This window comes from Acinonyx jubatus, chromosome D2, assembly GCF_027475565.1.
Source record: "Acinonyx jubatus isolate Ajub_Pintada_27869175 chromosome D2, VMU_Ajub_asm_v1.0, whole genome shotgun sequence".
NCBI classification, from domain to species: domain Eukaryota; kingdom Metazoa; phylum Chordata; class Mammalia; order Carnivora; family Felidae; genus Acinonyx; species Acinonyx jubatus.
The window spans coordinates 50,435,080-50,462,143 of record NC_069393.1 but is presented as its reverse complement, the minus strand read 5'-3'; the positions used below and the strand labels follow the sequence as shown (position 1 = coordinate 50,462,143).

Genomic DNA, 27,064 nt, shown 5'->3' with positions numbered 1-27,064 from the left:
ATGATTACTGAGACAGTAACATTCACGATATGCTGGGAATATAGGTTCCTCTGTGCTTACCCTTGGCTGGTTCTGAAGATAACTACAAAGTGAATTAAGTAGGCTATAACATTTTTGGGGGTAAATATCATGACTAACTCAGGAAGGAGTTAAAAATCTATGAACAATCAACAATTTTAGAACACTTATGTTTTTGTTTTAATAAAGGATAGCTGATATCTCACTTAAAAATACTGATGCACTGAAGTAAGAAAATATGTTTGTGTTTACAGGTCTATTTCTGAAGAGATAGATCTAGAAATGTCTGCAAATCAAATCACACTTTAAATATATCTAGTATGTTTCAAATTAAATTCTAAATTAAATTCATATTTTAATACCTCTGAAAAATGACTAACTGGTAGTTGTCTTCCATGTTAATCTGGATTGTCACATTATCAAATCTGACCAAGAGTTTTTGATATTCCAAAACTGGTAAGGGTTTCTTTTTCACCCTCTCGGGATCGATTGAATACGTTCTCGCAAATACCCGGAAGTAACTTCTTGAATTAAAAATGGTTCACCTGTATGTTAACCAGATGCAATTCATGATCCTTGACTGGGTCCTTGATTGAAAAACAAAACCCAGATATTAAAGAACACTTTTGAGACAACAGGGGGAAATGTAAATGTGGACTGCATTTGAGAGAGTCCTATTAGAAAAATGTTAAATTTGTTTGGTGCGACACAGTGTTATGGTGATGTAGGAGAATGTTATTAGGGAATACACGCTGAAGTAATTAGAGGTGAAGTGTCTTCCACTTGCTAAAAAAATAATTACGCATGTACTCACATACATAGGGCAAGAAGGCAAAAAGCAAATGTGGCATTAAATTAACAACTGGTGAATCTAGGTGAAAGATGTACGGAGTTTTCATCATCTTTAAGTTTTCTGTGGTTTGAAAATTTTCAAAATTAAATGCTGGGGGAAAAATGGTTCCCCTCCCCGTATCTCCTTGAATTTCCTTTAAGAAAATAAAATCACTAAATAATTATTTACTTTTCTGTTATAGTTACAAAATAAATCTAAAAACATAAACCATTACCCCAAATGTCCTAAACGACCTTTACAAAATGTGAAGCTACATAATCTGAAAATAAATATATAACATATGTATTAAAATGTGAAAAATGTATACACATATTTTTATAAAAATGTTTAGTCAGTAACATTTCTTTGTAGAATAACTATCTTGACTGAATGAGGATTTAAACTGTTTACGCTTAAAACAAATCTAAACTATTTCTGTCTGTAATATTCTAAATAATTGTCATACTATTTTCTGAATGGGGCTATTGTTATGTTTTAGAAATTATATTTGGAAGTATTTTAGGGGTGCCTGGGTGGCTCAGTCGGTTAAGTATCCGACTTCAGCTCAGGTCACGGTCTCGTGGTTCATGAGTTTGAGCCCCACGTTGGGATCCGTGATGACAGCTCAGAGCCTAGAGCCTGCTTTGGACTCTGTGACTCCCTTTCTTTCTGCCTGTCTCCTGCTCACACTCTGTGTCTCTCAAAAAATAAATAAATGTTAAAAAAATTTTTTTTTAAATGCTCAAGGCAATTCATAAATACTAAAATTCCTGGTGACAGGCGAACGCTATTTTTTCCATTTTATGGCAATACCATGCCAATTTCCAATTTTCTGTCCTGGGGACTAGTAATCCAATGCAGTACACAGTTCTGCGCACTCAAGTTGTGGCGGGAGATCACAGCTCTAGGCCAGACTGCTTGGGTTCTAGTCCTGACTCCAGCACTTACTGTGTTAACTTGGGCCATTTATGTAACTTTTCTGTAAATTAGTTTCCTCTACTGTGAAATGAAAATAATTGTATTACCCACTTCACAGGCTTGTAGTGAAGATTCAATGAGAAACACATGGATGATTATTAGAAAGGTGCCTAGCCCATAATAGTCAGCGAGCTTTAGACCTTGTTGTTATTCTAATAAACCCAAAACAAAACAAGATTTTTGGGTAAAGACCACACGCTCTTTAGATAGATCAATGGAATTATCATTTAATGTGTCTCAGGCACGCTTCGGCAGGGCATGTGCTAGGCTAGAAAGCACTGAGTATGCTGAACGCGGACTGAGGCCGGGCAGGGTCAGGCCCCTGGGCTTCCTCATCTCTCCGGAACGCTCCGCATGTGCTAAATCTCTCCATTTTCAGTAAAGCACTACGTGTTTGATCACAACCATACAATCCAAGGAAATGCAAACTTATTACTGGAATGATAAATTAGGAAAAACACTGTTAAGTTAAAAATCACATGAAACTACACAGTGTGATGTCAATTGTTTAAAAAAGGTGACTAGGAAAAAAGATGGCAAAATGTTAACATGTTATACTTTTAAAAAAATGTTTTAATGTTTTATTTTTTGACAGCGTAGAAACAGAGTGTGAGTGGGGGAGGGGCAGAGAGAGAGGGAGACACAGAATTCAAAGCAGGCTCCAGACTCTGAGCTGTCAGCACAGAGCCCGATGTGGGGCTCGAACACACGAACTGTGAGATCATGCCCTGATCCAAAATCTGACGCTTACCCAACGAGCCACCCAGGCGCCTCAACAATTTTATGCTTTTAAATAATACTAGTAGTGCTTTCTCTAAATTTTCTGTAACAACCATGAATTTCTTTGAAAATCAGAGCAATGTTACTTAAAACTACGGAGCACATTTAACATTTAATAATTTTGATATTTTTAAATGGGGCTTAATATAAACATTCGGATTATAATTTAATGGTATTTCTTTGGCTTCAAAAGAAGCTATTATTTATATTATATCCTACTTAAATAATATCATTTTAAATAATATGGACTTTTCAAAGTATATTGTTGTGTTATGCATATCCACAGTTTCAACGTTATCAATCACATGGCCCATCATTCCTTATATAACGATTCAAGATTTAGTTCTAAGAAAAAAATACTTCAGTAGCCAAACTTATATTTCCTTATATTAGAAAGAAGAAAAATTTTGCTCTAGTTACCAAGAAGTCCAAAGCTAAATTTAATGTCCACGTTATTTAATTCTAGATTACAATGTAACTACCCATCCCGTTTTTGTTCCACACACATATCTGTACATAACAAATTTTATATGTAATTTTTTTAATGTTTATTTATTTTTGAGAGAGAGATAGAGTGCAAGTGGGCAAGGGGCAGAGAGGGAGACACAGAATCTGAAGCAGGCTTCAGGCTCTTGAGCTGTCATCACAGAGCCCAAAGCGGGGCTCGAACTCACGAACTGCAAGATCATGACCTGGGCTGAAGTTGGATGCGCAACTGACTGAGGCACCCAGGTGCCCCTATATGCAATTTTAAAGGACTCACAGATCCTCTGAAGCTCACCTATGGACCTTCCTGAGAAGTCACAAATCTCAAGTTAGAAAGCTTTGTCATAAACAGTTTATAATTTCTTTCTGATCTTTGTTTTTATAACAACTAAAATTTTTTTCTGAGAGTAAACCACATACATATATATTAAAGACGTATGGGATGTAGAAATTATCTGTATCAATTCGCTAAATGTAAGTTACAATTACCCTTTCCATTCTCGTAATAGGCTGTTAATGATTCCCTTTAATACCGTCTTCTGAATGTCTTGAGGCTGTAGGCAAAAGAAAATCATAAAATAATTAGGATTAACTACTTAGGTGACTTTTATATGTTAATTATAGTGACAGATCTGTTTCAATAGTTAAAATCTGACTTGAGGACCCAGAACTGCCACTTATGGTGGTATCACTTTCACATCTGAGAGGGCTAGAGCACCAATGACATAAGATTACAATGAGAACGCTCCCCGGGATGGGTCATGCACCACCAACTGCACAAACACATATGGTGGCCCTTTGATGACCAACATCAGTTTTGTATGACTGAAAAACAATTTCACTTTCCCTGGATTAACAGGATAAAATCACGAGCACAAGTCCAAGAGTAGCATGTTTAACAGTATAAAATGGCTGCATATATTTAAATATATGAATACCACCAGAACCAAGTTATAATTAGCAGTTAAACCCACAATCCTATTAAGTGCAATGAAATTATGTTCAATAAAAAAATAAGACTTTTTTTCAGGGGCGCTTGGGTGGCTCAGTCGGTTGAGCGTCCAACTTCGGCTCAGGTCATGATCTCATGGTTTGTGAGTGGGAGCCCCCGATCGGGCTCTGTGCTGACACAGCTCAGAGCCTGGAGCCTGCTTCAGATTCTGTGTCTCCCTCTCTCTCTGCCCCTCCCCTGCTCATGCTCTGTCTCTCTCTCTCTCTCACTCTCTCTAAAAAATAAAACATTAACAAAAAGACTTTTTTCATTGTTGGATTTGGAAAAGGCATTAAAAAAAATTCCTACATAGTTTAATAATTCAAATACTAAAAAAAATCGTATTTCCATTTTAGAGAGTTTTCCCCTTGTGTTGTAGATTTAATTTTTTAGTGTCTATAAAACACTGACAATATTCCAAGTCAAAAAAGGTCAGACAAATGTCCTAGGAGTGGAACTTTTTGGGTCACAGTATATATGTATATGCTTAAGAGTTAGTGAATAATGCCAAGCAATTTTCCAAAGTGGTTGTACTAGTTTATCCGTCCCTCATCAAGGTATGAAAGTTCCATCTGCTCCACAATATTGTCAATTCATGGTAAGGTGCTTAAAAAACTTTTTACTCATTTTGAACAAATATGTAATGCTATTTACATTTCTCTCATGACAAATATTATTATGTACCTTTTTATATATATTAAACAGTAAAGTACTCAGGTATCTATTACTTCTTTTATTTGAAAGTGTACAAGAGGTCCTAGCCAGTGCAAGATAAAAGGACTAAAGAGGTCAAAGTCTCCTTTTTCACAAATGACAGGATTGTCCATACAGAAATCCAAATAAATCTACTGATGCACTATTAGAATTAGTGAGTGAATTTGGCATGGTAAGTAAATAAAGATAAATATATGAAAGTATTTCTATGTACTAGTAATTAGAATATGAATAGCAAATTACAATAGCATCAGAAAAAAATCAAGTACTAGAAATAAATGTAACAATACACAGGTAAGACCTTTATCCAGAAAACTACAAGGAATCACCAAGAAAAACTAAAGACGATCCAAGTCATTGGAGGGATATATCATGCTTACGGATTTAAAAAATGTCAGTTCTTCACAAATTCATCTATTGTACTGTGGTTCTCAAAATGTGGTCCCTGGATCAGGAGCATCAATATATCCTGGGAATTTGTTAGAAACACAAATGCTTGGGCTCTACCCAGACCTACTGAATCTGAAACTTTGTATTCTAAAAAACCCTTCCTGTGATTGCCATACATGGTAAAGTTTGAGAACCACTATAAATTCAATGCAATGCCAGTACAATCAAATAATTTTTAATCTTTTGCTGACTAAGTGAAGCGTGATTTTATTTCAGCAAGCCTTAGATGAACTGGACACAGAAGTATTTTCTGCTTAATTCTTTTTTAATTAAATAAATCTAATTTTCTGAGAATTCCAACTAAACTTACTGTAAAATTATATCAGAATTTCTAATATAATTATGTTGCAAAGTGATTATTACAATATTTCTGTGGCTGCTTTTGAAATACAGAAGAGATAGAGAGTTATGCTATTTGCATCTGTTCACAATCAATACTTACAGTATTAAGTAAGGCATCATATACAGCATTCACAAACTTAGCATTAATCCCAGAGTCTTCAATGGTATTAAATGAGGTGGTGGCATCTTTCTGCAAATTCAATTAATAAGTTTAGTGTATATATAACATTTAAGGACTGTTCTTAGTAATATCTGAGCCCTAACCATTACTTCATAATTTCTTGGTAGGATGTTGAAAAAGGACTTTCAGGGCCAAGTTGCTAAAAATAAAAATGAATGTATGAGAATTATTTTAGTCACTTTCCTTTTTAAAACTGAAAGAGTGGCGTGAAACATCAGCATTAGTACAAATACAAACAACCTTTAAGATATCAGTTAAGTAATATTTATTTGTGATATGCATAATTTCAGAAATTAATACCTATAAATGTTTCTTTAGACGGCTGCTCAAGTCAATATTGGGTAGGGAAAGAGCTGAATTATCGTATCTTCTTTGGAAAATTGAAAACTAGGGGCACCTGGGTGGCTCAGTTAGTTAAGCATCTGAAGGGCTCAGGTCATGATCTTGCAATTCGTGAGTTCAAGCCCCACATCAGGCTCTGTGCTGACAGCTCGGAGCCTGGAGCCCGCTTTGCATTCTGTTTCTCCCTCTCTCTCTGCCCCTCCCCTGCTCATGCTCTGTTTCTCGGTCTCTCGAAAATAAATAAAAACATTAAAAAAGTAATAAAAGAAAAAAAAGAAAAGAAAAAAAGAAAACTAAAATTGAAAAATGTGTTTTATGTGTAATTACCTTAAATGCAGCATTTAGTTCTGGGAAAGAATCAAATGTTGTCAGATAAAAATCATGTACTGCTTTCCAATCTCCTGACGACTTAGCTTTTTCTGTATCTTCCCTAAAAGGAAAACATACATCGACTATGACAGAAAATACTACCCGGATAAAACAGCACTTCTTCTTTACAAATGTCACCCAGCATGTAACTTGAAACACTGAAGCCGTTCAGTATGTTCCAGTTAATGTAAATATAGTTTATGAATCTATAATTCTTAATTAGCTCATGATATCAATTCAGCTTTCCCATCTACATGCTTTTGAAAAAGGTCATTCTTGACACGCTCCTTACAATTAACACTTCCTTTCCTCCACTTCACAGCTAAGCTTCTTGAAAGATTTGTTTACATTCTCTCTCTACTTTCCCATTATCACTCAGCCCTTCAAGTATCCATTTGGACTTTCTTCAGTAGTGACATAGGTTTTAGAGTTTATGTGTTACATAGTAGATGAAATGCTATTTTTTTTAAAAGGCAACATTTTATTATTTTATCACCACCTTCATCTCCTTTTTGTCTATTTTAACTCATATTCTGTTATTTAGTGTTTCTACTATATTCTATTATTTAGTGTTGCTGCCACATTGTCTACCCCTTCCCTGTTATTTATACATTTGTTTTCACCTTCAACTTTTGTGTCTTCCCTCTTGACCAATGCCTTACAAACAGCCACGAGTCCAATTTCTCACACAAAAATGTTAAAACATGGAAAGTACTAGCACGCAGATATCCATATGTCTACATGTAACAGTGAGCTGAAACTTACTGAAAGTCTTTCATGGTCTTGGGCTGGTTAGGAAGAACAGGTTCTGGAAGAACTGGGGCCTTCGTTTCAGATGATGATGATGCTTCTGTAGAGATACGCTGTTTTTGTCTAACATCAAGGCAAATTGGTGGTAGGTCTCTCACTGTGAAGTATAAAAAAAGCATTCAATGTAATTAATGGTAAAACTTTTCCAAATTATAAAATGCCAGGCTACCTCAACGTGAACAGAAAACAAATGAATTATTTAGTAATACATTTGCCTTGGGATCACATAACAGAAAACCCACCACAGTTAAAGGGCGCCTACTGTAGGCTCTATTGCCACCAGTCCCCTCTAACCCCAACTTCACTCACAACAAATATTAGGCCGTATCTTAATTAAAAGTTATCTACAGATATAATCTACTAAATTTAAAGTTTCTTTCCTTGCTCCTTTCCAGAAAGGTGTGTTTCGGGGAGTATTTCAGTGAGACTCAATGTTTTTAATGTTTATTACCTTCTTGAATATATGCAAACCATTTATTTACATCCTCTGTAATTATTGACTGTAGTTTTAGTTTTTTTTAAAAAAAAACCTATTTGCATGACACTTTTCCATATTTTCCTTTTTCTTTTTGCAAATATTTGCCAGCTCACTGTTTGCTTTTTTTGTTGCATTTCATAATCTTTTAATTGCAAAACAAAACAAATACAGAAGAATCTCACAAAAGGAATGCATGGCTTAATGAATTATTAGAAGACAAATAGCTTTGAAATCATGAATCAGTTGAGTGACAGAGTCTTACCAAGCCCCTCCTTTCTCCAATTACCCAGATGTGAGCCTCTGCCTGTTTCAATTTTAGTTAATTTCTGTCAAATTTTTTATCGATTTCTTCATTTCTTTTTAAATTTTAAACATTTCCTCCTTTTCATCTTCTAGTTCTCTTAGGGCATTATCTGGTATGTATGTTTGCTTTTGTGTTCCCTCTGGTTTATTTCTAAAATTAAAAAAAATATTTCTAATTCTTTCCTTATAATTCTGATTTTATCATTATATAATATTTCTCTCTCTCTCCAGGATTTTCTTTGTTCTAGGTCTACTTAGATTATCTGATATTAATACAGCCGCTACTGTATATCTTTTCCCATCCTTTTACGTTTATCCTGCCTGTATTGTTATATTTGAATTGAATTTCTTACAGATGACATACAGTCAGGTCAGATTTTTAATCTACTCTGCCAATCTCTTTTTTCTGATGTATTTTAGACCATTTACAATCAATGTAATTATTGATCCATCAGGGCTTAAGTCTGTTGTTTTATTTTTTTGTTTTCTATTTGTTTTATTTTTTTCCTACCTTCTTGTGGGTTATTTTGAACATTTTTTAGAATTCCATTTTGATTCATCTGTAGTGTTTCTGAAAGGTTGCTCTAGATATTATATACATACAACTTATCATAGTCTACTGGTGTTACCATTTTACCAGTTGGAGTGAAGTATAGAAATGGTACCTTTTACTTCCCTTCACTGTTTTCTGTTTATAGTGATCTTACCCTATAGGTAAGGTGCTGTGTTTGGCTGCTTTTCAGAGGCCTTTAGTTTTCAGAGATGTGATTATCGAATGTCTTGACGTAGATTTCTTTGGGTTTATCCTGTATGTGGTTCACAGTTTCTTGAACCTGTTTATGTCTCTTCCCAAATATAGGAAGCTTTCAGTCATTTCCAAGTACTTTTTCAGCCTACCCTCTTTCTCCTGTCCTTCTAAGACATCAATGACAAGAAAGTAACCTCTTTTGTTACAGTCCCACAGGTCTCTGAGATAATTCATGTTTTCCTTCTAGTCTATTTTCTGCCTATTGCTCAGAGGGGGTAACTTCCATTGTTCTATGTTCCAGCTAATTTATTCCTGTCTCCTCCATTCTGCTTTCGAGCCCATCAACTAAGCATTTTATTTTGGTTATTTTACTTTATGAATTATTAATACTTCCAAGCCAATAGAGTAAATGAATATTTTTCATATCCTAAATTCTACAATAATGAAATGTACACATATAGAATTTAATTCTCCTCTTATGTAATCAGGATATATCTTCAACTAAGCAAACATAGCTGTATCAATCATCACAGTAGTAACATAGCTATAAGGTCTTTCCTTCCTTAACCACTCCCCCAGTCTAGTATCTGCCCTTGCATCTATGACTAACATCAATAACCTAGGATAAATTTCATTAGTGTCAGGGTGCATTTTAAAGTAAAATATCTTTCATATTAGAGGATACTTCAGACATGCCAATTTCTTATAATTAACAGCAATGATTTTCAAACTTTACTGTGTATCAGAACCACCTGGAGAGCTTGTTAAAACACAGGTTACTAGCTCCTTCCCCAAGGTTTGCGATTGAGTAGGTCTGGGGTGGGGCCCAAGAATCTGTATTTCTAACATGTTACCAGATGATGCTGATGCCACCGGTCCGAGGATCGCACAGAGAAACATTGTTCAGTGGGTACTAAGAAAGACCAGTGATGCTGACAGTACGAGACGATTAAATTTCTTTCATTCAGTTCCAGAACTGATTTTTATACACTTTATTCAATATGGAAATACCCAATTTCTAGCAATTTTTACTTTAGGCATATATTGGACTGAGGTTCAATTTATTAGCAAGTAAAATTAGGTATCTCTACAAATGATATCTTGTTGTGTTTGGAAACCTATAACCATAAGAAAGAAATGGGCATCTCAGCAGCAAAGAAACAGATGATAGTCTCCTCTCTCCAACACCGGTCTTGTTACTGTTGTCTTGAGGCTCCTCTACAGTTTCTCTTCTTCTTCACCAGGCTCACCCTTTCCTATCCCTTCCCACACACCTTTCCCAACCTGGGCTATAAACACCCACTATTAGATACACACAGACTCATTCAAATATAAATTAACTTACTCACAAAGCGTATATATACATTTTTATACCCACTCATTTTTATTAATACCATGCTGAGGTGGAAGAAGAGTGAAAAAGTCTAGTTAGTAAGATAGCTGGATTTTGGCAAAGCCCGAGAGTGGGAAGATTCTTATATAAGAGAAATAGTAATGCTGAGACCGAGAGGATTATAGGGTGAGATTAGATCCAGAGGCCCAGATGGGATTTATTTTTAGGTCAGAAGGTAACTTGGACAGAAGAGTAACACATAGAATGTTAATGTACTATGTAAATGGAACTTGAGTCAGAAAGAAAGGCAGATCATTTGCTCACATTAGTGAATGAAAGCCAAACTACAGGATGTGACTTTCAACTATTAAGAAAGGAAGAACAACAGCTCACAGCTGCTCTCATGTCCCTAAATATCAAGGCATTGTTTCCAGAGACAGGCTTTCAGTCTGTTCTCACAGATGGTTATTAAAGTCTAATTCAAGAGAGAAAATCAATAAATGTGGTGATGAGAGATTAATTAAATCTCAAACTGATATTATAAATAGAACAATTCTTTGTTCCATCACATGCAGGCTTTTCTGCAATATAGAATACTGTAATACGCTGAAAAAAGCCAAAATATGTTTATCAGTGAAAACCTGTCATTTTGGTTTCATTCAGCCAATACTTGGGAACAATCTGTGCTAAATTGATAAGCAGTAATCGTCTTCCCTAGCTTTTAATATAGTGCTGCCAATTTTAGTTGGTTGCTTAGAAACATTAAGTGAAACACTTGAAGCCAGTGCAAAAAGATTAAGGGTTCTGGTGGGGGCTGGAAGTATATTGGGGGGGGGGAATGAAGATCATAATACAACTATGTATAAGGGTGGGAGATTATCAGCCAAATTTCGCCAGCTCACTCACTGTTTTCAAGAAGCGATCATAAGCTGACTCTGGTTGGAAACTAGTAATACGTGGTTTGCCACAAGTGGAGCCACCAAAATTAAGACTGACATTTTAAATTGGCCACATGATTAGGACACTGAAGATTGTTCCTGGCCATCCAGCACAGATGGCAATGGCAGCATCAGAGGTAAACACGAGTCTCTGTGGAGGCTGGGCGTTCAGGAGGAGAACCTGGGCCTGTTCCTTATCCCTCTACTGATGGAAAGGAAACACTAGTTTAAAAGGTTTGCTGCTGGTGACACGGTGTTGCAAAATGCCATCCTCTAAGTGTCATCCCAAATAATTTACACTCAAGTAATAATAAAAAAGTAAGGACTTGGTCCCATTGTTGGCTCACTTACTCCTATAATCTTAGACATGTCACTGAAACTCCTTAGACCACACTTTTGACACTACAATATGAAAGACATGGCGGGGGGGGGGGGGGGGGTGGCGCCTGGGTTACTCAGTGAGTTGAGCATCCAACTTCGGCTCAGGTCGTGATCTCGCAGTCTGTGGGTTCAAGACTTGTGTCGGGCTCTGTGCTGATATCTCAGAGCCTGGAGCCTGCTTCAGATTCTGTGTCTCCTCTCTTTGCTCCTTTCCTGCTCACACTGTCTGTCTGTCTGTCTGTCTGTCTCTCTCTCTCTCAAAAATAAATAAACCTAAGAAATAATAATGATAATATGAAAGAGATAACCTAAGTTAGTTATTCCCAAGGTTCCAAAGAACTTCAAGGACCACCTCATGGGACTGGTGCTGGTGGATATGTTTGCTCGGAGCAGCTTAGCTTTTCTCTGCTTTTAATATAATGATGCCCCAAGAAAAATTTTAGTTTTCAAAAAAGTGTTTTCTATGAAAATAAAAAATAAAAATAAGTTTGAAAACCACTAGTTTAATAATTTCTAATGTCCATCTCTACAACTACTTAAGAACAAAAGGGATAGAACTTACAAACCAATCAAAAAAGTTGAAAAAAATTCTCTATTAATAGAGTGAACTATACGATGACATTATGACAGAAACTGAAGCAGCATGGAAACGTAACATGCATATGTCTTCTAAACACCTGATTTTAGTTATGATTTCCTGTCCTACAACAGGGTATAAGAAAAAGTTCTAAAACAAGAGTCAAAAGACCTGGCTCCTCTTTGAGGATTTTACACTCACATGGTGTGGTCATTTTAAAATACATAGATGAACATAGGGGAAGGGAAGGAAAAATAAGAGAAAAACAGAAAGGGAGACAAAGCATAAGAGAGTCTTAAATATGGCGAACAAGCTGAGGGTTGCTGAAGGGGAGGTGCGTGGGAGGATGGGTTAAATGGGTGATGGGCATTAAGGAGGGCACTTCTGGGGATGAGCACTGGGTGTTACCCGTAAGAGATGAATCACCAGGTTCTACTCCCGAAGCCAAGACTACAATGTACGTTAACTTGAATTTAAATTAAAAAAAAATAATAAAATACATCTATAAATCCTTTTATATTTCCCCCATGAAAAGATGGAGTCTTAACTCTTCTCCCTTGGAATACGGGCCAGCTTTAGTTAATCCTTGCTAATGAAAAACTGTGACAGAGTGATGCTGTATGACTAGGTTACGAAAGGTAATAAAACTTCTGCTTGGTTGTCTCTTTTTGGGGTGCTTGACCCTGGGATCCAGTCACCATGCCGTGAGGAAGCCAAGCAGTCCATGAAAAGGCCAGGTGCAGGTGTTCCATCTAGAACCTATTTAAAGTCCAAGACTACAGCCAGCATCAGTCATAGGAGTGAACAAGCCTTCAAGGGATTCCAATATTGTAGAAACCAAAACAAATAAACAAAAGCAACCTGGAAGAGTCAGAAATCATGCAGGGAGGGGAAAAATTTAAAAGCCTATCACCAGCCTTTCAGCTGGAACCGCCATCTTCTAGTGATTCGCTAAAATGACCAACTCAAAGGGAACGGGGAGAGGCACCTGCCATATGTTCCCTAGGCCTTTTAGAAAACATGGAGTTGTTCCTTTGGCCACATACATGTGAATATACAAGAAAGGTGATGTTGTTGACATCAAGGGAATGGACATTACTCAAAAAGGAATGCCCCACAAATGTTACCAGGGCAAAACTGGAAGTCTACAGTGTTACCCATCTTGCTGTTGGCACTGTCGTAAACAAACAAGCTAAAGGCAAGATTCTTGCCAAGAGAATGAATCTAAGTATTGAGCATATTAAGCACTCAAAGAGCCAAGACAGCTTCCTGAAACCCGTGAAGGAAAATGAGCAGAAAAAGAAGGAAGCCAAAGAGAAAGGTACTTAGGTCCAGATGAAATTTCTTGCTGTGGTATCTGAATCAGCTGAGGGCACTCAGTGTACCTCACTGCTTTAACCTGGGGAACTGGTGACAGCTGGAGAGACCATATTTCTGCCAGACATTTACTACATAGTCCAAATCACAGCTCTGTCAGATATGCCAATGGTTCTTTTGTTTCCCAGGGCTCACTCATGACCTGGAAGCCCACTGACTTCCCCAGAAAGGACTCATAAATTCTTGGGGAAGTTGGAGCCAGATTTGATTCAGAGACTCTGTTCAGACTATCATCTCCTGGGAATCTTCACCTAATAGTGGCAATATTGTCCCTTAAACATCCAAGGTTTATGCTCACTATTCAGTTTTTCAGAACTAAGCAGTGTGTGTGTGTGTGTGTGTGTGTGTGTGCGTGTGTGAGAGAGAGAGAGAGAGAGAGAGAGAGAGAGAGAGTCTGTATAATTATATAATTTAGGCAGTATATTGTTTACAGGAATGTATAAAAACAAAACTATTTTTTTTAAATCAAGGGAGGGTGCCTGGGTTTGTGAGTTCAAGCCCCATGTCAGGCTCTGTGCTGACAGCTCAGAGCCTGGACCCTGCTTCAGATTCTGTCTCTCTCTCTCTCTCTCAAAAATAAAAATAAACATTAAGAAAAATAAATAAAAATTTAAAAAAATCAAGGGAATAGTAGTTACCTCTGGACACAAAGGCAGGGCAATGCAACTGGGGTGGGCTCAATGGGGCTTTTAAGGGACCCATAATGTTCTTTTTCTTGATTTGAGTGCTAAGTTCGCGTGCTTTCCCTTTATTATTATCAAAACCATACACAAATGTTGATGACATTTTTCTATATGTGTGATGTTTCAAATTTTAAAAAATTTGTGCAGTTACTCATGAAATAAGTAAAGGAAACGCCTGCCCATTGTAATCCCTTCCCTCCGATGTAACTGCTTGTCGTATTATCACTCACACTTACTGAATTTCATAAGGCACAGAAGTGAATGCTTAAAAAAATTTTTTTTTAACATTTATTCATTTTTGAGAGACAGAGACAGAGCGTGAGTAGGGGAGGGGCAGAGAGAGAGGGAGACCCAGAATTAGAAGCAGGCTCCAAGCTCTGAGCTGTCAGCACAGAGCCTGATGTGGGACTCAAACCCATGTACTGCGAGATCATGACCTGAGCCAAAACTGGACACTTGACCAACTGAGCCGCCTAGGCGCCCCACAACTGAATGCTTTTTAAATGCTTTTTTTCATTAATCCTTACAAACTTATGAGGCGATTTCTTTATTACGCTATTTTATAGATGGAAAAACAAGCACAGAGAGGTTAAATAACTTTTCCAGGATCATACAGCTGGTAAGTTACAGAGCCAGGATTCAAACACACCCTGATAAGTCATAACATCCATGTTTTTTCCACTGTCCAATAATGCCAAACCTTCTACCATGCAGGAAAACAAGTAGCAAAACTAAAGCCTAAAGTGCATGAAGTAGGGGCTGGTAAACTACGAAATGTCAAACAAAACTCAGCAAGGACCGAACAAAATCAATAGGTTAGAAAATTAACCCTTTAAATCATAAAACTTCGAGGTAGAAGATATTTTCAACACATAACACCCCATTTCCTCACTCTATAAATGAGTAAAAGAAGGCTCATGAGCGCTATGTGTAATGTCTAAGGTCGCAATGACAATTACTGGTAGTAGTTAACTCAAAAATTCAATTCTTATTTAATATCATAATTTACAATGTGTGGATACCAGGCAGTGATAAATGAGCTACAATTTGAAGGATCCCTCTCTCAATTCAGTACTTTTATTGCTTTTGATTACTTTAGTAGTGGCAGGCAACTGAAACAGAAAGAGACCAGAGTGGATTAGTCATAACAGGTGGTGTTTACATCATTGTCTATAGGATGACTTTTCTGAACATTTGGCAAAAAATAAAATGGAAGGTGGGAGAGAGAAAGGAAGAGAGAGGGGGAAAAAATCCTCTGATTCATAGGACTTTAGCCACCAGAACCAAATATACTGCAATATATTCATTAGTTTTTAGAGATGTACTTTTTACTAAGTTCAATGATGTTTATGTTTGTAAAACTGCAACAAAAGCATAGGCGAAATGTTCTCTTGTGGGTCTACTTATAAAAATATTAAAAAGTCCTTTTGATGTGCTACTGGACATATCTTTGAAAATTTATTATAGGGATGAGTCTGACATTCCAACAGGGAAAACTGACCAGAAACCCAGAAAAAAACGGTCTCCCATGTATTTCCGCACTGAGTAAAGACACCATGTACCGTGGAGGCTGGATCCTGATGCACAGATGTATTAAAAACTCAAGGAGATTGTAGATGCATTTGCTCTCAGACCCAACAATCCCACTTCTAGGAATATCCTAGAAACACCGGCCTATGAACAAAAAGACACGTACAAATTCATTCAGTGTGACATTGTTTACACTAAAAGAATGGACACAACTCATTAAATTTCTTTTAATATCATCTTATTAAATAAGCTATAGTATAGTATGTCCAATACAGGGGAAGAAAACTATAAAAAAGAATACGGGTGCTCTTTATGTACTGATACAGAAAAACACACAGGATACACGAACTAAAAAAAAATAAGGTGCAAGACAATGCACATGCAGTTACTTTTTCTTTAAGAAAAGGTAGGAAGTGAAAATGTGTATTTGTATTTGATTTCATTTCCATAAAGCAGCACAGGAAAGAATACAACAGACAGCAGGGAGGAATGTAAAACTGAGACGTCCAAAACATAACTTATTTTTTATAGTACCGATTTTTGAAACACACAAATGTGCTTGCTACCTATTCAAAAAATTACCTTCAGTATAAAAAATAGAAAGGATAGATAGCCCTTTCCCTCTCCAAAATAGAGGCTTAAGAAGCCTACAGACTAGTAAAGAGACAGATGAATAAACAAATAAATGCAGCAAGGTACTCTGAGTTCACGATAGATGTACTTCTCCCCTAGGTAGAGTTAGGAAAAGTCAAGTCCGAGGTACGCACTCTGACCTAGGGAAAGATTTTGGAGATTTAGTCGAAAATCAGTTCATTCTCCCCAGAAACCTGGAAACGGGGTCATCTGAGGCTTTGGAGATACTTCTAGGGTAAGATTCCGAAAGCAGCTATTTCAGATCCTTTTCTCTCTCCCAGATGGCAAGTCCTGCGCTGGATTTCTCCTAACAGCTTGTGGCTTGGTCGGCCTCTGAAGCCGCTGTTGGAGAAACAGTGCAAACTCTGTGGTGCTTCACCTGTTCACCTGTGTAGAGGTCACAGGACCCTGCCACACACGGCTCCAGCCACCATTTGAGCTGAGGACCACTCTGTGTTTCCCAGAGCTATTTCAGAGGGGCAAAGCTCACAGGACGCCTTTCTCCGGAGTTACGCCTAAAACTGCAGAGCTCACGGTGTCACCTCAGGGCTCTTCTAGATTAAACTCACCAAATGCACTGAGCCGGGAGAGGGACAGTGACCCTGAGGGAAATGTCAGGGTTCCTGTCTACTCTTTTCTGAATTACCGGAAGTGCAAAGACATTTTAAAAGATACGGGGAGGATACTGCTTCATTTCTTTTAAATCTTTCTGTGTTTAAAGATGTTTTAAGTAAGTCTGAAAGGGGACATAACCACTTTAGAAAGGAAGATACAAAAGAATAAGAGAGAAGGTAGTGCTAATCCCCCTCCACCATTACTTACCACTTATATTGTTTCTCTGAAGATGTATCATCCCCAGCAGCTGTTGTAGTAGGTAAAACTCCTACACTTCCCTGATCTCCAAAAGGACAGCCAACTCGACACACATACCTAGTCATGTGATCTCCAGGGAGGAAAGGCATCCCTCAGCTGTTAGGTAAACCCACGCTGGGCTTTTGCAGCTTCTCTAATACCACTTGAAGATCAGATGGGGAGACAAGCTGTTAGAGAATACCCAGCATAGGTCCTGCTACCAGAGGGAGGAGATTGTAATAACTGCCAAGAATGATGCATCTTTGAGGAAACCATCTTACTGGCAAGTAAAAGAGGCTTCCCAAAAGATCAAGGAATTATAAACATGCTTACATTTGTCAGACTTAGTCTAACTTCCCATTCAAGAAAGTAATTCTGTCTACAGCATCCCTGACATATGAACTCCAGGTCATGCCTGAATCCAGCCGGCATCCAGACAGAACAGCTAGAAGTCAGCACTAGGAATTCCAAGAGGGTAAAAGAAGTCTGCTAAGAGGTCTTTTCCTCTAGAGTGGTGCATACAAATACTCCAAGTTCAGGTTGGGGCTGAGCCCAGATTCCACACGACTGGCACAGATGAGAGGGCCTCAGACAAGCAGTGGGGGCTCAAACACATGGACCATATTCAGAGTCAACGCACCCACCCAAGGAGGAGGCAGGTAGGTTGTGGGCAAATGAGTTGGTTCAGACATCAGGATTTTAGTATGGACAGAATGGAATACAGGAATCAGTGTGGAAGCAAAGGCTAATGAATTTGAACAAACAGTCCAAACAAAGAAGGTCACAGCTAATCATGACTTTCTTTTTGACTGTCATTCTCCACAGCAGACATTTCAATGTTCTTAAGGTTCTTGACACTGTTGTGGACTGAACTGTGCCTTTCAAATAGATAGGTTTGAAGATATACTGAAGTCCTAAATTCTAGGACCTGTGAATGTAACCTTGATTGGAAAAAGGGTCTCTGTAGATGTAATCAAATTAAGATGAGGTCATACTGGATTGGGGTGGGCCCTAATTCAATGACTGGCATCCTTACAAGAAGAGGGAAATGTGGACACAAAAAGGCATACACGAGATAATGCCATGTGAAGACAGAGGCAGAGATTGGAGACAGGCATCTCCAAGCCAAGGGACACCAAGGATTGCTGGTAACCACCAGGGGCCGGGACAGAGGCATGGAACACATTCTCTCTCAGAACCTTCAAAAGGAATCAATTCCCCCAATGCCTGGATTTGAGACTTCTAGCCTCCAGGACCTTGAAAGAATAAAGTTCTGTTGTTTTAAGCTATCATGTTTATGTTCTATGTTACAGCAGCAGGAAGAAACTAATATACCCTCCACAGAGAGAAGTGAATTCAAGGCGAGAAGTGAGTTTCCTACTTCCATTTCCTCTTCCTACTTCCTCTCTTCCTTCTAATTCCACAGTGTGAGTAAGAGGTGCTCTTCTCTCCTCACTGGAGCTGACGTCTCAATCCCTACGCTTTGCATTTTTCCTTGATCCCATCCTCATACCGCTCACTTCTCTAGTCTACTAGTTCATTTTATTATTCTATGTTCCTACTGAAACTTTAGTCTCCCTCTGTATTAGATCCTTGCCCTTGACAACACTACCCTGCAAGATCCTGCTTTTCTTTCAGTTCAAGCTACTCTAAAGGCAGTCTACGTTGCTCTTACATCCTCGCCACTAGTCCACCCCTTAACTTTTACAATTTGCACTGTCCTCACACCATCCTACTGAAACTGTTCTGTTAAGTCACCCATGCACACATTAACCAACAAATCTTTGGCTTTGTCTCAGTGCTTACTCATCTTATCCTCACTTAGCAATGACACTATAGACTATATCCTCTCCTTTAATTTTTTCCCCCTTGATTTCTAAGTCACAGCGCAACATGATTTTTTCCCTCTTTCAGGACTCACTTCCTTTTCTTTCACCAACTCTTCTTTCAATGAAGGCATTACACAAAACTACTTTTGGCTTTCTTTTCCTTTTTCTATTTCTGCCATTCATTAGCTATGTACATTCAAGCAGGGCAAGTCACTTAAAAGTCTCTGTGGCTTAAGTTTCCTTAGCCTTGAAATGGGAAAAGAATTCCAACATCAGACTGCTGTAAGGACTAAAGGAATTCATACATATGTACAGTGCTTAGAACTGTGAGTGGCACACAGTAAGCACTACATGAAGTTGCTGCTGTGGCTGCTGCTGTTACTGCTTGGGGACATCCACTCCGACAGCCATTTCCTCTGTTCTGAATTCTCTTTTGTTTTACTCTATGTAGTATATACAGGTGACCACTTAACAATGTGGGGGTTAGGGGCAACCAACCCCTCATTCGGTTGAAAATCCATATATAACTTTTGACTCCCCCAAAACTTAACTACTAATAGTGTACTGTCGACTGGAAGCCTTACTGATAACATAAACAGTTGGTTAACACATATTTTGTATGTCAGATGTATTATATACTGTATTCTTACAATAAGATAGAGAAGATAAAACGTTAAAAAAATCATAAGGAAAATATATTCGCTGTACTGTATTTATTTTAAAAATCTGGGGGCGCCTGGGTGGCTCAGTCGGTTAAGCGGCCGACTTCGGCTCAGGTCATGATCTCGCGGTCCATGAGTTTGAGCCCCATGTCGGGCTCTGTGCTGACAGCTCAGAGCCTGGAGCCTGTTTCGGATTCTGTGTCTCCCTCTCTCTGACCCTCCGCCGTTCATGCTCTGTTTCTCTCTGTCTCAAAAATAAATAAACGTTAAAAAAAATTTTTTTTTTAAAAATCTGCATATAAGTGGATCTATACGGTTCAAACCTGTGTTGTTTAAGAGTCAACTCTACTTGCTAAGAACCTCTAATGGACAAGGGAACTGCCTAGGGCCTGTGGGGATTACAAAGGTATTTATTCCCTCATGGAACATACAGTCTAAGAGATTATAGTATACAAGTGATATTTCATAAGACTGGGAGACTAATAAGAGGAAACAACAAAAGAAAACCTAAATGGAGCGTCAAAGAAGGGAAGAACTGTATCTGGTTGGAGAGAATCAGCAAAGGTTTGGTAAAGAAGTAGCTTGGAAGGACAGGATCTCTCTCAGGTGGAGATGAGGGGAGAGTGCATTCCAGGCAGTGGGATCAAACTGGCAAAAAAACCCCTCTGAGGTAAGGTGTGAGGAGGCATCCAGGAGAAGAGTTGAAATGTAAGTTATATGTAGGGGAAAAGTGGGACATAATGACGAAAAGCTGTCATATTTTGAACATCCTTGAGTGTCATGGTAAAAAATTTTTTTAATTTAATTTTGGAAGCGTTAGGGAATATGAAGATGATGTAATAAGAGTTGTATGATTAATGTGATATGATTAATCAGGCAAGAGAAACAAGTCAATCAGGAGTTTCCTCTATCTGTCAGAGGAACAAGAGTTTTGTTGTCAGAAATTGTGGACTGAATTTTGGTTCTGACACTTAGCGGTGACCTCGGCCTAGTCATTTACCCTCTCTGAGCCTGTTTCCTTACTTATAAAATGGTGTTATAAACAGAAACTAAGATGGCCCCCATGAGTCTCAGCTTTCTAATATTCCATCGGGATTACATGACAAAAGGGACTGCAGAGAAATAAGTACTTAAGGTTACTAATTGGTTGACCTTAAAATAGGGAGATTATCCAGGTAGGCAAACCTAATGACTGAGACCTTTAGAGGCAGAGAGTTTCCTCCCACTGGTTGCAAAAGATAAAGTCAGAGAGACTGGAAGCAGGAAGAGGATTCAACACAAGGGCGCCGGCTGCCAGCCTTAAAACAGGAAGCTGTGATACTCCAGGGTCTATGAGCGGAGGTGGAGGGTGCAAGTGGTCTCTAGAAGCTGAGAGCATCCCTGGCTTATGGCCACCAGGGAGGCGGGACGTTGGCCTTACAACTGCAAACAATGAATTCTGCCAGCAGCCTGAAGGTGCCTGAAGGATTCTTCCCCAGGGTCTAGCCCAGCCAACACCTTGTGAGGCTCTGAGTAGAAAACCCTGCTCACCCACCAAGACCTCTGACTTAAAGAGCCATCAGCTAATAAATAGGTGTTGTTTAAAACAATTAGGTTTATGGTAATTTGTTATACAGCAATAGATAACTAATACAACAGGGATTCTAATATCTATTCTATTTTATGTGACTGTTGTGAGGCTCAAATAAAATAATGTATACACAAATAATACACAAATAAAATTTATAGCTGGTATGCAGTTAACATGTCTTATATACATATCATTTCTCTCAACTCCACTCCCTCATCAAACAGGCTCATTTTCTTTGTTTGTTTAATGGTACCAAACTACAGGTTTATTTTATTTTGTTGTGGGCTAGGGGACTGTGACATAAAGGGCACAAGTGCCTCCTTGGAGTAAGCCTGAGATGACAGAATATGAATTTATGTATGTGTGCACACTGTTGAGTATATAAATAAAGGAAAAAAGAAGTTATCAAAGGCAAAGGTTGATAAATCAGATAATGTAAATACTAACCTGCAAAAGTGTAAATTATTGTGTAAATTAAGTAAAAGTGTAAATCAACAGGTCGAGCACTAGTGTGGAATGTCACCTAAAAATCTGTGTAAGAATAATTTACGCCAGGGGTGCCTGGATGGCTCAGTCGGTTAAGTGTCCAACTTTGGCTCAGGTCATGATCTCATGGTTCATGAGTTCGAGCCCCACGTCGGGCTCTATGCTGACAGCTCAGAGCCTGGAGCCTGTTTTGGATTCTGTGTCTCCCTCTCTCTCTCTCTGCCCCTCCCTGGCGTGTGCGCGCGCGCTCTCTCTCTCTCTCTCTCTCAAAAATAAATAATCATTTTAAAAAATTTAAAAAAAAGAATAATTTATGTCACATGCACCTGATGGACACAATAATTTACCAAAAACTGTGTCCTTAAACATTTCTAGGTTTGTTTTCTTTTGTTTAGATGCAAGGGACATTTAAACCTTTGCAGATTTCTTTTGTTACAGGCCAGGGGAACTCAAAATTATGCAAGTAATGGATGTTTCCTGTGACAAAACAATACAGAGTTGTATAAAGAAATAAAGCATATTTATAATATACACCCAATTCTACTTTTCTGAGAAAACCATTAACTGATTGGTGGGTATCCTTCCATGCCTCTTCATATGCTCAAAGAAGTAAAAAAGGTTTCCCTATTCTTAGAAAATTGGAGTCGTATTATGTGTAACTTGGGTTTTTCATTTTACAGTGTATTGTGTGGCTCTTTCTCCTAGACACTTTATATACATATCACATTTTTCTTAATAGAGGCATAGTATTCCAAGCCATCCATTCATAAAAGTGCCAATTTTCACACTCCCTAGACAACATCACAGATATAAATCCTTTCACTCTTTGCAACTGAAGAGGAAAATGTTAAATTCTTGTTATAATTTGTACTTCTTTAAATACAAGTGAGACTGAGCATCCTTTCACATGCGTGTTAACTGCTCATATCTCCTCTTTTGACTGGTCTGCTCATACCCCTCGCCTTTTTTTTATTGGAATATTCCTTTTATTGATTTATTCATAATCTTTATGATTAAGGATATGTTTTTCACCAACTGTGACATTTATAGACATTTATATTTTAACTTTATGACTTTTAAAAATTCCTACGGAAGTTTTGAATTTTCTTATGTACTCAAACTTGTCAATTTTTTGTTTTATGGCTCTTGGCATTGTTGTCATGCCAGGAGACCGTATAGAAACAACCTCCTGCCTTTTCTTCTGGTATTTTTTAGTTTTAAAAATCTCAAGTTATTATTTTTGATAGGTTAACCAGTCATCCTGATTCCATTTTTTGAACAGCTGAATACCACTTATACACTGCATTTTTACTGTCCATTTGGCTACTTTTGATGCAAGTAGAATAGCTTTATAATATGTGTCCTCTGGAGGAATGGGCTTCCTCAGTGTTTTTGCTTGCATTTTCTTGGACAATGACTCTTCTAGATCACATAGGGTACCATTTTCTTAAGTTCCCCCCCCAAAGAACTGCCCAAAATTTGATTAAATGTAGAGAGTAAACCAGGTATACCTGACATCTTTATGATATTCATGACATTTTTCCATCCCACGACCTTTTAGTCTTTTGATAAAGTATTACACTTTTCTCCACGTAGGTTTTGCTTGTTTCCTTTTAGGTTTATTTCTAAGTATTTCATTGTTTTCCATCAAGTCTTCTAATTGATTATTCCTCAAATAAAGGAAATCTAGTGAATTTTCGTGTATTTGTTTTGTGTCCGGCTGTCTAGCCAAACGTTATTATTCATGAGATTTATATGTCATTCATACCTTACCCTATGTAACAATCACCTACAAATAACAATTTTGCTTCTTTCTGTAAATATTTATACAGCTTATTTCTTTTTCATACTGTATTAATTAACTTCACCTACCAGATGACTCTTTAATAGTTTGATAATATACTTTCAACCAAAATATCCAGACTATGTGTACTTTCAATTATTATTAATTTACCATTCTTGATGTTAGGGAAAACAAGATGTGTAGGTGAACTTCTGTTTTCAGCAGCTTCTTTCTTCTGGTTAACAGTTGAAATAAAACTGCTAAAAGTGGAAATTTGGCCTTTGGATCCTCTGTCCAAACCCTAAAAACAGAAAAATTAACATTGCAGCACAATTCCCACTGGCTATATTTAAATTATTTTATTGCAGAAATCATAAACACTTATAACAGAGATTTTAATTTGATGATAGATGTATGATAATAGACAAAATATATAACATCGACTTACCTTTTCTAGGACCAAATTGTTTTAAATATACAATGAAAATAGTCATATCATGCTATAAACTGACAGAGTTTGGAAACAGGGGTATTAACAGTATCTTCCTCACAGGGTTACTGTGCGGTTTCACTGAGATAATGCACAGAAAGTAACCGGCATAGCTCCTCGCACAACACGCTCCATTCATGTTAACTGCTCTTTTCATTTTGTATTTAGATAACTTTATTTTTATGAGCTCCACAAATATTATTTCCAATAGGTAACATGCATGTGATACTTCACACATCAATTCATTGAAGGTTTTGTTGTCTTTTGATGCAGCAACTTGAAAACTTCAGGCAAAAAGATAAACCTTTTATTAGAGTTCATTTCTTTTCAAGCACTGTGACTATACCTTGGGTGTGCCAGAATTTAAAAAGATAATGCTAACATAATAAAGGTCACATGTGAAAAACTCACAGCTAATATCATCCCAAATGGGGAAAAACTGAGAGCTTTTCCTCTACGGTCAGGAACAAGAGAGGGATGTGCGCTCTCACCACTTTTATTCAACATAGTACTGGAAGTCCTAGCCTCAGCAATCACACAACAGAAAGAAACAAAAGACATCCAAATCAGCAGGGAAGAAGTAAAACCTTCACTATTTGCAAAAGACATGATACTATATATAAAAAACCTGAAAGACTCCACCAAAAAAACTGCTAGAACTGAAAAACGAATTCAGAAGTTGCAGGACAGAAAATCAACATACAGAAATCTGTTGCATTTCTACAGACCAATAATGAAGCAATAGAAAGAGAAATTAAGGGATCGATCCCATTTACAACTGCACCAAAAATAATAAGATACCTAGGAATAAGCCTAATCAAAGAAGTGAAAGCCTCTACTCTGAAAACTACCAAACACTGCTGAAAGAAATTGAAGATGACACAAGGGAATGGAAAGACATTCCATGCTTGTGGACAGGAAGAACAAATATTGTTAAAATGTCTGTACTACCCAAAGCAATCTACATATTTATGCAATCCCTATCAAAACACCAACAGCATTCTTCACAGAGCTAGAACAAACGATCCTAAATTTTGTATGGACCCACAAAAGACCCCAAATAGCCAAAGCAATCTTGAAAAACAAAGCAAAGCTGAAGGAGACACAATTCCAGACTTCAAGAAAACCCAGAAATGAACCCACAACCATACGGTCAATTAATCTTCAACAAAGCAAGAAAGAATATCCAATGGGAAAAAGACTGTCCCTTCAACAAATGGTGCTGGGAAAATTGGACAGCAACATGCAAAAGAATGAAATGGACCACTTTCTTACACCATATACAAAAATAAATTCAAAATGGATTAAAGACCTAAATGTGAGACAGGAAACCATTAAAATCCTAGATGAGAACACAGGCAGTAACTTCTTTGACATCAGCTGCAGCAACTTCTTTCTAGATACGTCTCTGGAAGGGACGCAAAAGCAAAAATAAGCTATTGGGACTGTATCAAAATAAAAAAGTTTATGCACAGGGAAGAAAATAAACAACAAAACTAAAAGGCAAGCTACAAAATGGGAGAAAATATTTTCAAACAACATATCTGATAAAGGGTTAGTATCTAAAATACATAAAGAATTTCTAAAACTCAGCACCCAAAAAATGAATAATCCAATTTAAAAATGGGCAGAAGACATGAAGAGGCATTTTTCCAAAGAAGACATACTGATGGCCAACAGACACATGAAAAGATGCTCAACAGCACTCAAGATGAAGGAAATGCAGACCAAAACTACAATGAGATACCACCTCACACCTGTTAGAATGGCTACAATTAACAACACAAGAAACAATAGGTGTTGGTGAGATGTGGAGAAAGGGGAACTCTCTTGTACTGTTGCAAACTGGTGCAGCCACTCTGGAAAACAGTATGGAGGTTCCTCAAAAAGTTAAGGGGCTCCTGGGTGGCTCAGTCAGTTAAGCGTCTGACTTCAGCTCAGGTCATGATCTCACGGGTTGTGGGCTCAAGCCCTGCGTGGGGCTCTGTGCTGACAGCTCAGAGCCTGGAGCCTGCTTCAGATTCTGTGTCTCCCTCTCTCTGCCCCTCCCCCATTTGCATTCTGTCTTTCTCTCAAAAATAAACATTAAGAAAATTTTTTTAAGTTAAAAATAGAACTACCGTACGATCCAGCAACTGCACTATGTATTTACCCAGAGAATACAAAAATACTAATTCAAAGGGGTACCTACACCTTGATGTTTATGGCACATTATCTACAATAGTCAAATTATGGAAAAAGCCCACGTGTCCGTTGATTGATGAATGGATAAAGAAGATGTGGTGTATATATACTATGGAATATTGCTCCTTTAATTTGTCTTTCAGTTTCTTTTTTTCTTCTCCTCCTTCCTCATTCACCAAACTGACCTCCATTTGCCTTTTCAGAATCTGCTCATATAACACGTAGCAGAAATATTTACAATTACCATGGATTCACGCTCCCACTTTCCCTACTCTTTTACAGACAAGTGGGGCCATCTGACTGATTCTAATGGGGACAAGTAGAAATTTTACTTCCTCATTGCCTAGACTTAGGTTCAGTGAAGACTAATTAGTATTTCTGAGTTAGGATTAGTCTATATAATCCAGCCCATTAAACATATTGCCTAACTAAAGTAGTCTTCTTTTTTAATGTTTATTTATTTATCTTGAGAGAGAGAGAAAGAGAGAGCACATGAGCAGGGAAGGGGCAGAGACAGAGAGAGGGAGAGACAGAATCCCAAGTAGGCTCTGCACTGTCAGCACAGAGCCTGACACGAACCATGGGACTATGAACTGAGCTGAAATCAAGAGTCAGATGCTTAACTGACTGAGCCCCCCAGGCACCTCTGTAAAGTAGTTTTCTAATGGATGTAGGATATGAATCTGTTTTCAGAATCATAAACAGGATCATGTAGGGTCTTGTACAAAACCTATGATGTGATGAGTGGCTCAAGAAATGACTATTCCTGTGATAACATAGTAAAATAAGTCATTTATTGAGTACTTGCTATAGGCTTGGTGCTGTATTAAGTACCTTAATATAACATTCCTATGAGGTATGTATTTACACCCCACTTTGTGAATGAGGAAACTGAAGTGCCAAGCCCACAGCCACAAAGCTGGTAAGTGGGGAT

General features: G+C 37.7%; 1 protein-coding gene across 3 annotated transcripts in view; it reads right to left on the bottom strand.

Moving 5' to 3' along the window:
• Positions 1-27,064, bottom strand: part of HECTD2 (HECT domain E3 ubiquitin protein ligase 2) — a 77,815-nt gene that overhangs the window by 34,625 nt on the left and 16,126 nt on the right. For all 3 annotated transcript variants that reach the window (XM_027062613.2, XM_053206878.1, XM_015061924.3), the window contains exons 2-6: positions 23,628-23,757; positions 7,249-7,390; positions 6,442-6,544; positions 5,692-5,781; positions 3,584-3,648 (exon numbers count right to left, since the gene is read on the bottom strand). In XM_027062613.2, the coding sequence (XP_026918414.1) occupies positions 3,584-3,648; positions 5,692-5,781; positions 6,442-6,544; positions 7,249-7,390; positions 23,628-23,757 (530 nt within the window). The remainder of the gene's footprint in view (positions 1-3,583; positions 3,649-5,691; positions 5,782-6,441; positions 6,545-7,248; positions 7,391-23,627; positions 23,758-27,064) is intronic.